The following is a 12,301-nucleotide window of genomic DNA, read 5'->3' on the forward strand; positions in this document are numbered from 1 at the left end:
TTCCCAATCCCTTTTATCTGGCCTGGCCTTGTGACTTGCTTTGACCAACGTCGCTTTGGTGGAAGTGATAATATGTGACGTCTGAAGCCTACAGCTTCTAAGTTCATCCCCTTGAAGCGCCGCCTGGAGACCACAGGAGGCCAGTCCAGCCTAGAGGAGGATAAGACTAAGTGGGGGGAGAACCAAGAGGCCCCAGCGGACGGTGGCACCGACTGCCAGTCTGACGAGAGACGCCTGGGGACCTGCCAGCTCAGCCCACCCCAAATGCAGTTCAAGGAGAGGGCCCAGGGGAAATCAGCAAAGAACCGCCCCTGCTAACCCACAGTTGTTTTAACCCACCACATCCAGGGGTATTTGTTATGTATTAAGAGTTAACTGATAACACCTGACAATTACATCAGAAGAAAACATGTTTTTTCCCCATTGATCTGCAGCCCACCTAAAACACTAAGAAAAGACTCAGTGAACAAATAAAGTTCTCTTGCCCAGACAGTAAGAGCAGACTGGAGCCAGACTGTGCATTAAAACTGAAGCAGAGGGCTTCCCTGGTGGCGCAGTGGTTGAGAGTCCGCCTGCCGATGCAGGGGATGTGGGTTCGTGCCCCGGTCCGGGAATATCCCACATGCCGCGGAGCGGCTGGGCCCGTGAGCTATGGCTGCTGAGCCTGCGCTTCCGGAGCCTGTGCTCCACAACCGGAGAGGCCACAACAGTGAGAGGCCCGCGTATCACAAAAAAAAAAAACAAAACTGAAGCAGAGTGAGGTATTAGAAACAACCAAGGTATTTCTGGAATCCTCTAGAACCACACTGTCCAATAAGGTAGCCACTATCCAGCAAAGTGGTGACTTTAAGTTAATTAAATTTAAATTTAGAAAACTTCAGTTCCTCAGCTGCAGCAGCAATTTCAAGTGTTCAGCAGCCACACAGGACTGAGGCTGCCAGGCTGGGCGGCACAGCCACAGGGCAGTCCCATCACCACAGAAGGTTCTATTAGGTGGCACTGACTTCAGTCTCTTTAACAGGGAGGCATACTGATTCTGGGAGAAAGTGTGCAAAAATGGATTTAAATTAATTCTTTTGGATTATGCCTGGGAGCCACAACTGATCAACAAGGTAAGGATGGGTGATTTTGTGTAACAACTCTGTCTAGCAGCAAAAACATTTTCTATTATTAGGCTCAATATAAATGGGAATTCCCTTACCCCTTAAAAAAAAAGAATACTTTATATGAGTATTTGATGCTAATGGCACCTCGAAATTAAACATCCACATAGAAAAACCTGTCACCACCTTCAGATTCTTCACTGTCTTTCTAATAATACAAAATCAACTCGGGAAAACCTAAGTTTTATATAAAAGCACACAGGAAATCCGAATGAAAAGCAGGGTATCATAGGATGTAACAAGAAAAGCTGAAATAACATTTCTGCTGAAATACACTATTTTTCTTCTTTTTATCCTATTTTCAATGCAGCTTTGCTTCTTGTAGTTACAGGCCTCCACACAGCCCTGGAATTATTTACTTAAGTCAGCAAAGAAAATGGGCAACACTAGTCATGTCCCACCCAATGAAACACCTCAGAATTAGTGAGAAAGGGTCTCCCACTGTCCTGGAGAGAGCCACAAAGGGCACAGTAAAGCCAGGTGTCCGGCCATCCCTGTTCACAGCGACTGGGATGCCTACTTGGTGAATGAAGTCCATAAGGAAAGAATGGGCTTTCATCTTGTCTTCGAGTTGGTGGAGAATAATCAAAGATGTATTGCTGAACCCAGGTGCTTCTGGTGAAACACAATAACAAGACAAAAACATAATACACTGGCTTGACAGAAAGTACTGCTATTAGAAGTTAAGAAAAATCTATACAAAAGGAAAGTACTAACCTTTCAATGCAATTATTAATTACATTACCCAAGAGGTTAAAAATTTAGACGAAACTTTTGGGGGTTTGATACAATTCATACCGCATTTATTCAAAACACAAATATGTTATTATTAGTTTAATCACTTGTATCATTCTAAGCTTGACAGCTCAAAACAGTCAAAGAAAGAAGGTGAGCACTGATGTTTTCTTCCTAAGACTCTAATGGGAATTACTTGCTAGGCAGGAAATTAGGGATTGAAAGGATGTTTGTGACAGTTGCATGGTCCTTGGGGACCCGAGTGCCCCGATGCTGCGTGGAGGGTAAGACGGACAGTCACCCAGGCCGAACAGGAGGACACATGCCCACTTCTACAGGCTGAGATCTGACCACTGTTGCTCTTAGAGAAGCACATAATTTCCATTAGCCAAATTCAGTAGTTATGCTAAAATTATCATTTAATTTGGGGCAAGTGTCAAATGCCTACCTATGCCACCAATTTCCTTTTAGAAATAAAATGCTGAGAATGCTAAGTAGGGCTGATTAATCTGTTCAGACAGAACATGTAGGATTTGCTCCAATGTCTCCTCCGTTTCTATTCTACTATGTAGACCTGTTCTGAGCCCCTTATGTATGTATGCCTGTATGTATGTAAAATAGATGAGGTGTTTTTTTCTTTTTTTCTTATTTTGGCCATGACGCACAGCTTGCGGGATCTCTGTTCCCCGATCAGGGACTAAACCCGGGCCATGGCAGTGAAAGCTCCGAATCCTAACCACTAAGACCATCCAGGAGCTCCCTGTTCTGAGCCCTTTTAAAAATCTACTATGGGCTTCCCTGGTGGCGCAGTGGTTGAGAGTCCACCTGCTGATGCAGGGGACATGGGTTCGTGCCCCTGTCCGGGAAGATCCCACATGCCGCGGAGCAGCTGGGCCCGTGAGCCATGGCCGCTGAGCCTGCGCGTCCGGAGCCTGTGCTCCGCAACAGGTGAGGCCATAACAGTGAGAGGCCCGCGTACCGCAAAAAAAAAAAAAAATCTACTATAAGGAAAGTTACAACTTTTATAAAATACTGAATTAATATTAAATTGTTTCAGAAAATAAAAAATATGCACTGAGAAACGCTTGAACAAAAGAACCAGAATTTCTTCTCCATAACATTAAAATTAGGATGCTCTTACCCTCGGGGACAGACTCAGCCCACCGTGGATCAGAAGCAGGGTAGTCGTCCACCAGGTCCACGCTGATTTGGGTAACAGCTCTGTCTAGTTCACAATTGGAATCCGAATCAGAGTGAGAGGAAAACAGCTCATCAACTATCATTTGAGCATGACCTAAATCTTTTCTGAAATAAAATCAGAAAACAAAAGTAAAAGTATTAGGAGATATGGGGATATATGTATATGTATAGCTGATTCACTTTGTTACAAAGCAGAAACTAACACACCATTGTAAAGCAATTATACCCCAATAAAAATTTTTAAAAAAAGTAAAAGTATTAAACTCATCATGAAAAAGTTAATTGTGAAATTAAAAGTCCCATATGTTAGCCCAAAGTTTATTACTTCTAATATCATTTATTTAAAAGGGAGACAATTATGCATTCATTAATTCAACAAATACGTGTTGAACACTGATAATATGCAGGTTCTGGAGACAGAACAATAAACAAAACATCAGAACACAGTCCTAAGACTTAACAAAGTATACAGTGGCATGAGGAGTCAGATAATTAAAGAAGCAGTTACACACACACACTAGACAGGGAAAGAACAGAGGCCACATAGCACACAGAGGGAGAACCAACACCCCCGACGGGCAGGGAACACTTCCTGGAGAAAGAGGTGCAGGGGGGTGGGGGTGAGTGTGGGAGGGGCACACAGTGGCAGAGAGAGCACAAGGCACACCTCTAAGAAGTACGCCTGCATCCCAGCAGAGAACGGAAGCCCTGGGGGAGAGAAGATCACCCAGTGAGGAGAGAGGGAAGAAGGGTCCAAGGCAGACCTCTTAGAAACAAAGGACAGAGCACAGAAGGTCTCGTAAAGAGCTTAGAAGGAAATGTCGCGATCTGTTCTATTTTAAAAAGATCATTCTAACTACGCTATGGAGATGAGGGATCAGACAGGAGGGAGAAAAATCCAGTGAGGAAGTTACTGCAGAAATCTATCCAGGCAAGAGAGGACGGGAGTTTCCATCAGCAGCAGTTGCAGCAGCGAAGGAGACAGGCAGACAGCTTTGAGAAAGAGACACAGGAGGGAAATTCTGGCCATCGGCTGGGTCTGATGCGTAAGGATGACTGAACAACTGACTGTGGCTGCTAGGACCTGCCACTGGAACAGGGGCTAGGAAAGAAAGAATAAGCTCTGGAGAAGACAAGCACAGTTTCACATGTGTTACAACTAGGTTCCTGTGGAACACACAACTGCTTCTGAACATTCTTCGTTTGTATGTAATGGCCCAGAGCAAGGTAGGGCTGTGCTTCTTCAGCAAATGAAGCCAAGGAAGGAGGAAAGATGGCACAGGGAGTAGAAAGAGAAAAATATGGAAGACGATAACAACTGGAGGCGACGTCTCAGGCAGTTTAGCTGTAAACAGGAACAAACAGAAGAGGTGCTAGCTCAAAGGGGGACAACAAATCAAAGACTGGTCTTTTTTAAAAATGGCAGATTACATATGATTAACAGCTGATGAGAAGAGGCCAGCACAAGGTCAAAGATGTAGAAGGGGAGTAACTGAGAGAGTACAGTCTCAAGGGAAACAGGACACAATGGCACTCAGAACAGAGAGACTGGCCTTAGGAAGAAGAACACCTCTTCCTACTCCCCAGGGAGGGAAAGGGAAGAGGAGCCGGGATGCAGGTAAGTTTGTGGGCGCTAAGTACAGGGAGTTGTCCTCTGATGGCTTCTACTATCTCTGTGCAACAGGAGCCTGAGTCAGCTGCTTGCGGGGGAAAGGAGCAGAGAAATGGGAAGGTAGCGAGGCGAGGAAAGGGTTGAAATGGTCTCTGCAGAAGAGGAGACAGAGCTGACCAGAGAAACACAGAAAAACTGCCGCCAAGTGTTAAAGGCAAGGTTGAAGCCGGAAACCTAGTTATGCTAGAGGTCATGGGAATACAAAGTGGACCATAGCATGATCACTCAATAATGAACTATTTTAATCAAAAGACTAAGTTTCTTAAAACTCTCACGAACAAAAGATTTTATATTTATATTAAGTAAAATCAAAATAATATACAAATTAATTTCAAAGAAACCATGCTATAAAAATAGTAATATTACCTTAGCAAAAAACTGAATGGATAATAGTTTAGAGTTCTATCCACCAGCTTTGACCCCCTGAAAATAATTCTGGTTGTCACGGTCTGGGGGGAAGGATGCTACTGGCATCAAACGGGAAGAGGCCAGAGATGCTGCTAAACACCCTACAGTGCACAGGACGGCCCCACAACAAAGACCATCTGGCCTCAAATGTCAGTAGTGAGAAGGCTGAGAAATGCTGCTTTAAAGGTTCCATGATCCCACTTGTGAAGAGGCTAATTTTTTTAGACCATTGGCTGAAACCACCCCAGAAATGACTTCTTGTTAACCTCATGGTACTTTACGCTAAACAGGATAACACAGTTGTGTCAGAAGCCCAATAACACCGGTCCTAAGGTTACTACGCTCTGAGCACTTGAGGCCAGGGACCGCTTTTCGTACTTAATCATCTTCCCCAGTAAAACATTTAGAAATGACTATACTGGGTTGAATAGTGTTCCCCCAAATCCAAGTCCACCCAGAACCTCAGCACGTGATCTTATTTGGACATAAGGTTTTCGAAGCTACGATCAGCTAAGTTCATGCTGAGGTCATACTGGATTAGGGTGGGCCCTAAACCCAATGACTGGTGTCATCATCAGGACACGTGAAGACAGATGCACAGGGAAGAAGGCCATATGCCAATACAGACAGCTGGAGGGATGCGTATGTGGCCAAGGAAAGCCAACAACTGCCCGCAATCACCAGGAGCTAAGGGAGAGGCTAGCGAAGACCCTTCCCCAGAGCCTTCAGAGGGTACACGGCCCTGCTGCCACCGTTCTCTTGGACGTCTGGCCTCCAGAACTGTGACAGAATAAATTTCTATTGTTTTAAGCCACCCAGTTTGTGGCAATTCACTACAGCAGGCACAGGAAACTAGTACAGTGACTCCATTACCATTTAAATGTTGAGATGCCACAAGTCTGACAGACTGTTAATTAAAGGATAAATTTATACAAGATAAAATCAGAGTATTAATCCAAATCTTGGCAGTCAGACTGAACACCATGCAACAGAACAAGACTAAAAGAATACTATTTAAAAACAGAAACAAAACACTGGTGCCCTCTTCTGGACAGGAAATTAAGCTCAGTAGACCATCAGTACGATGGCACAGAATTTTCAAACTGTAAATGCACTACAAAGTCTCAAGTGTGTCCCTTCTGTGAGAGGGAGCCTCCACGCACCAGACGCCACTAGGAGTGGAATTACGGGACCGTGAGCTGAGAGCGGCAAAAATGGAGGCGGTAAAGTCTGACTATTTCTTCAAAACAAAGATCTGCTAAACCCCAATTCCAGAGACATTAAGCAATCTGTCCAAAGTCTCACACAGTTAATTGGGACAGAGCAAGGGCTGGATCACAATTTTCCCGAGTATTCATTCCAATATAAATGGAAGGTACCAGGTACAGAACGTGCAGAATGTGTGTGCAGGACAAACTGAAATGACTGTATAGGGTCAGCAAGTGCGACAGAGCGAGTGCAGTTGTTTCCTCCACCCCGTGCACACCCTCCTGCGAGCAGCCTTCCACGAGGCCTCACCCCGGGACTCGCTGGGTCCAACGGGATATTAGCAAATGTGACCAAGCAGAAACTCGAAGAGCACTTGTGCAGCGAGGCTTCCTCTCTTCCACTTCCAGAGCCCTGAGGTTTGTGAGCAGGCCAGGGTAGCCTGCTAGAGGAAGAGATGCCACATGAGGCAGACAGAGCTGACCAGCCAGGGTCCCCAGATGGGAGCAAGTGTAACCAGACAGCTGGCTGCTGACCACAGACCATGCGCGAGCCCAGGCAGGACCAGGAAAACTGCCACCCCAGCACAGCCCCAAACAGCCAGACGCAGGGCCAGAAGCTGTATTAAATAAGCCACTGAGTTCTATGGTGATTTCTACACAGCAGAACTCAACCAACAGGCCAAGACTAATTCCTTTACAACAGCGATGATAACCCTTTGTATGCAACTTCACTGCCTTCACATTATACATAAAGCATGCCTGCAAGCTGCCTTCATGACCACCATTTCTAGTGGGACGTTGTTTCGATCGAGTGGAGAGGCTGTGTTACACCAGGTTTCTCCCAGCCTAGCTGGAACCCTCCCGCGGCTACCAAGTTCAGAACAAGAGTTTGTTAAAGTGCTAAAGCTCAGAAAAACATCTTCTCCTGGATGGCTTCACTCCTCCAACTCGTTCCCACTAGTCAACAAATAAGCAGCATATGTCAGTAACATGTGTCCTCAAACATCAAAAGGGCAGTAATTTTAAAGACTTATCATACCTGCAGTATTGCAGAAAAGCAGCTTTTAGCAATTTGGTTTTATCTTCTCGGGCAATAGTTTCATTCTTGGTAGAGGTGTCAAAAACCACACTCTGTAAAATAACAAACTATAATTTAGAGGTGAAGGTATAAGAATATTCTTAGTTATTGGACTAAACACTGGACCCACCTATGAGAGCAACAGTACAGACACACAGCTGTTTGCCGTACTCTCTATACCAACGGTTTATATATTGATACTTAAGACATTTATTGAAACAAGATAAAACACACCAAATGATCAACTAAAGTCCTATAGAAAATGTATATATAATTCAGGAATTATATTGTGAGTAAAATCATTTGCAGATTTCATCACAACACAACCTTCTTATAGGCTTACCCTTATACAACTCATCACAAAGTGTATTTCTAAGCATAATGGTTGATTTCAATCTTAACATACAGCAGTATTATGAAAACCACATGATTACAAAAGAAAAAACGTAAAAAAAAAAAAGTTACTTTCTGTTGAACCTGTATCAAATCATTTTCATTTTGAATTACAGTCTATATATTTTACATACTATTCAAATGGAAATTACCCCAAACAGTGTTAATTTTTAGCCTCCTGTAAAAGAATGATAAAAATCTTTTTTACGGATCAGGGTATTTCAGAATTCAAGATGACAGGAAAAAAAAATGATGTTTTTTTCCCCCACTCTCCCCTCAAAAATCATCCCAGAAGAAAAAGAAACACAACCACCACACATCTGCGGTTCCAACTGCAACACAAAGTTGGAAACTAGAAGGGAGGAGCAGCAAGTGACAGAGCAGGGAGGAGGCCAGGCAAACCCGTGCAGTGCGGGGACAGGCCCTGAGGACAAGAAATAGGGAAGTTCCAGGCAGATAGCAGGCAAGGGGCTTCTCTAGAGACGTGACCCTGGGCAAAGCTTTACGGAAAGGCGCCTACGCAGCTGCTGGAGGGTGTGGGAAGATTAAGCCATATATCAAAGAAAAGTAAGCAAATATGAAATTAGTCCACTCCAAGAATCGCACAAAGTTGTACACTAAAGGAAATGTAATCAGCACACTGCTTCACTCTGGACTATAAACAACATTCACATAGCCCTTATAATGGAAAAAATGTACACTGGGGTGATAAACGCAGAGAGGAATGTAGGTTACCCAAGTCCTCATCCTCCAACAGGAGATCTACAGACGACGAGAATTAGTGAATGAGAGACAGCAATACATGCATATTACTTAGAAATGTGGAGGCAAACACCAAAAAAAACAGCTGAAGGACTTACAAGTAGTCGCTTCTGAATAAGAGGACAAAAGAGATGAGAGAGATAAAAGAACTAATGTCTTCATCACAACTCTTTTAAAAGGGTCTGACTTTTAAACATTTGTGGGAAACACCCTGATAAAAATCGTTAAATCATTTGCAAATCAGCTACACTTTAAATCAACTATACTTAAAAAAAAAAAAAATCTTATGGAACCACGTTACCTCATTGCCTGGTCCAGCAACTGAAGATGCCAGGGAATCTTCAAGGTCTTCTGCCAATACGGACACATTTTCCCTTGAAGTAATAGACACCAATCCACTGTTTCTAGAAAAAAGGATAGGAACGCCCCCACAGGAACCAGCTCCTAAAATACTATCTCCTAAGAGAAAGAAAAGTACACGATCAGATAGACATAACCAAAAAGTACTTTCCTAAATCCACCTCCCAGCAGAAAATCCTGGTGATATCCTTTGCCGTGTTACTCCTACTCTGTAATCCCGCATCAAAAGTCAAGGCTCCCCGCTATCTGGAGTGGTAGGCTGTGTCCTTCACTGTGCCTTGCAAGAGTAGTGGGTACAGAGCACCAAACGAGAAAATCATCCCTTCTGCAAGACTCAGAGTACAGCTTGCCAACCCTACCTTGACTTACTGAGTAAGCCAGTGCGGAAGGAAAAGGTTTAAGCTCTCTTGGAGTCTTAACAGCATCCCACTCACCCAGTCAAGGCTCTGGTGCTGGGACTAGAGAATTGAGGTTCCATCCTGCTGCCTCACATGGATTTTGCCCTTTGCCCCTTAAGACCCTGATGAGACTGTCTGCTTGGTGTTTTTCACTGCTGGCTGGCTCCCCCCATCACCCACACCTCCCCCCCAATTCCAGCCCCCTTGCATGAGTCCAGCACCTGGGATTCTTCTTACCCAGGGGTCTGGACAAACATTTAAAGAACATCAGCTCAGAATAAGTCACTCTTACTGATCAGGAACAAGCAATTACTTCTGTTAGCATCAGTTATTTTCTTCTTGGCCTCTTCTGGGAAAAACGTTACTATTTTTTGCCCATAAATGTATCAGTTTGGGAACTCTACCACCCTTCCAGTTTTTCAGCTACTGTAGGCGTGGTATTGAATGTCACAGGCATCATGCTTGAAGCAAAGTTTATGGAAAGAGAACAAAAACTGCTCAGAATGACTAACGAGTTCCCTAATCCTGTTTTCTAAAACCACTACCCTACCTTGTGTGTTGAAGACGATTTTCTCCCGAGGAAGAGAAAACTTCCCAGTTCCTGTGGAGCACACGTAGACAGCACTTTCAGTATACAGATAGGCAGTCTGGTTTGAAAAGTTTGGGACCATCAACTGACACATAATCAAGTCTTCAGACTGAAAATTAAATTTAAGATTACACTTAATCACAAATGAAACAAAAATACTTGTTTGTATGATTTTGTAATTCACACTTTTGTACGCTCATAAAAATGATAAAATAATTTGTTGATTATCCTTGTGAAAACCTAAACACTATTCATCAGATGATTTACAAAACATGACAATAAGTTTATAAACATCAATTAGAGAGACCATTTGCTGAGTTGCAAATAATTAGCAAAGTTTGAAAACGTTTCCATGGTGATAAGATTTTAACTAACCGCCTGTAACAAATGTGAGGAAGAAAATAAAAGGATTAGTTCATTATTTATTTTAGAATCGACAAATTTATTTATAAACGACCCCTGATAAATATTGTCTTTTTCTTCACTGTCCAGATATCAAGCACAAGAAAACTGAGTTAATTTGATCATATATGAAATTAAAAATAGAAATAAGACCTAATTAAATCATAAAATTAGCGAAAGCTAAAAAGGATATTCCGTTTATTAAAAGAATTTTACAAACATAACATAAACATGGAATTTTTTTTATTCTCAAATTGTCTTCTTTATACCCTTTCCCACTGTCTGAAAAATTTTAACACTGAGCATATTTTTCTTGTATAATCAGAACACATAAGGTTTATTTCTGTTTGAAATAAAAGACCAAACTAAAAGATTTCCTTAGGGCACTCAGCTACACAAATCATATTAAGAGTGAGAGTTCAACAGAATTAGATACTATACAAGATTAAATGAAATGAATTTACAGCAGTTAAGGCCTTTCCTCAAAAACATCATACTTATTCAACAATGTTCAATTGCTATTAAGAAGCTTAAAATTAGAGAGCTTGCCTTTTAATCGTTCACATGAAATTTGACAAGTATAGAATGTGGTTACCTACAAATATAATCCTACTTTGAGGAAAAATGGGATTTTTCTATAGTATATAGGGCTCAAAACCAAAGCCCAGTTCATGTCAGGTTTCTTCCTTATTTTTCACTCTGCAGTTCATCATCAATGTTTTCCTTCTCAGCGATACTGAAATGAAGACCCCTTCACAGAGCTATGGCAGGAGAGGCACACTCCTCGCTGTGAGGGGCTCCCACTCTCACTTCTCTTTAGCTAAGGCTGAACAAAGGACTGAGTATGAGATGGCAAACAGAATGCAATGCCTAAAAACTAGCTATTTAAAATGTATTTCCAGGAACTCCTTGGCAGTTCAGTGGTTAGGACTCTGCACTTTCTCTGCCAAGGGCCCAAGTTCAATCTCTGGTCAGGGAACTAAAATCCCGCAAGCTGCCAAAAATAATAACAATAAAGCAATAAAGAGATTTAAATAAAATAAAATAAAATGTACTTCCAAGCTCTGCAGATGAATTTCTCCAAGAATCTGACCCTGCAATGGTTAGGAAAAGAACTCAGCATGTTACTGTCACTTTGTACTTTAACTTACAGATGGAAACCTTACCTGAAAAGGTGGGTTATACTGAGTGACTTCCACAGTCACTGCATCTGACATTTGGTAGCCGTTATCTTCTACTGTTACCAGCGAGTAATAGACGAGACAGGGCTTGTCTGCCAGGTGCCATGCCGCTGACAAAATCAGGAGACCATCGCTAATTAGTGAGAAAGAAAGATCTATTGTCTCTTGGGAAAAGAGTCCGTCAATGTCTTGAAGAGTTAAACACGCATTTTCCGTATGACCTAGCAAGCCCAGTCCTAGAGACTGGGACCTTATAGTGGCTTTACTCATGATTGCCTAAAACTGCAAACAACCCAACATCCTTCAACTGCTGAATAGATAAACAAATCCTGGTAAATCTATACAATGAACTACTACTCAGCAGTAAAAAGGAAGAAACCACTGAATAAATATCAAATGCATTATGCTAAGTGAAAGAAGCCACACTCAAAAGGCTTTATACCCTATGATTCCATTTATACTATGAGGACAGAAAATACATCAATGGTTGCCAGGAGCCGCAGGTGGAGAGAGGGGTTGACAAAAGAGTACCAAGGAAATTTTGGAGTGATAGAACTGTTCTGTATCTTGATTGCGGTTCTAGTTAAATGACTACGCGTTTGTCAAAACTCACCAAATTACACATTAAAAAGGGTGCAAGGTATTTTCTATATGTAAAATATAACTCAACAAATCTGACTTAAAAAGACCAACAAATCATCAATTACAGGGATTGGCAAAGTGCAGCTCTCAGACTAAACTGAGCCCAGGTT

At 42.5% G+C, this 12,301-nt stretch overlaps 1 protein-coding gene across 1 annotated transcript in view; it reads right to left on the bottom strand.

Moving 5' to 3' along the window:
• The window catches only part of NUP133 (nucleoporin 133), a 57,136-nt gene that overhangs the window by 26,041 nt on the left and 18,794 nt on the right, over nt 1–12,301 (bottom strand). Inside the window, exons 9-14 of the mRNA XM_049697415.1 lie at nt 11,535–11,682; nt 9,928–10,075; nt 8,921–9,078; nt 7,426–7,517; nt 3,040–3,203; nt 1,684–1,778 (exon numbers count right to left, since the gene is read on the bottom strand). Coding sequence (XP_049553372.1) covers nt 1,684–1,778; nt 3,040–3,203; nt 7,426–7,517; nt 8,921–9,078; nt 9,928–10,075; nt 11,535–11,682 — 805 coding nt within the window. The remainder of the gene's footprint in view (nt 1–1,683; nt 1,779–3,039; nt 3,204–7,425; nt 7,518–8,920; nt 9,079–9,927; nt 10,076–11,534; nt 11,683–12,301) is intronic.

Source organism: Orcinus orca, chromosome 14, assembly GCF_937001465.1.
Source record: "Orcinus orca chromosome 14, mOrcOrc1.1, whole genome shotgun sequence".
Lineage (NCBI taxonomy): Eukaryota > Metazoa > Chordata > Mammalia > Artiodactyla > Delphinidae > Orcinus > Orcinus orca.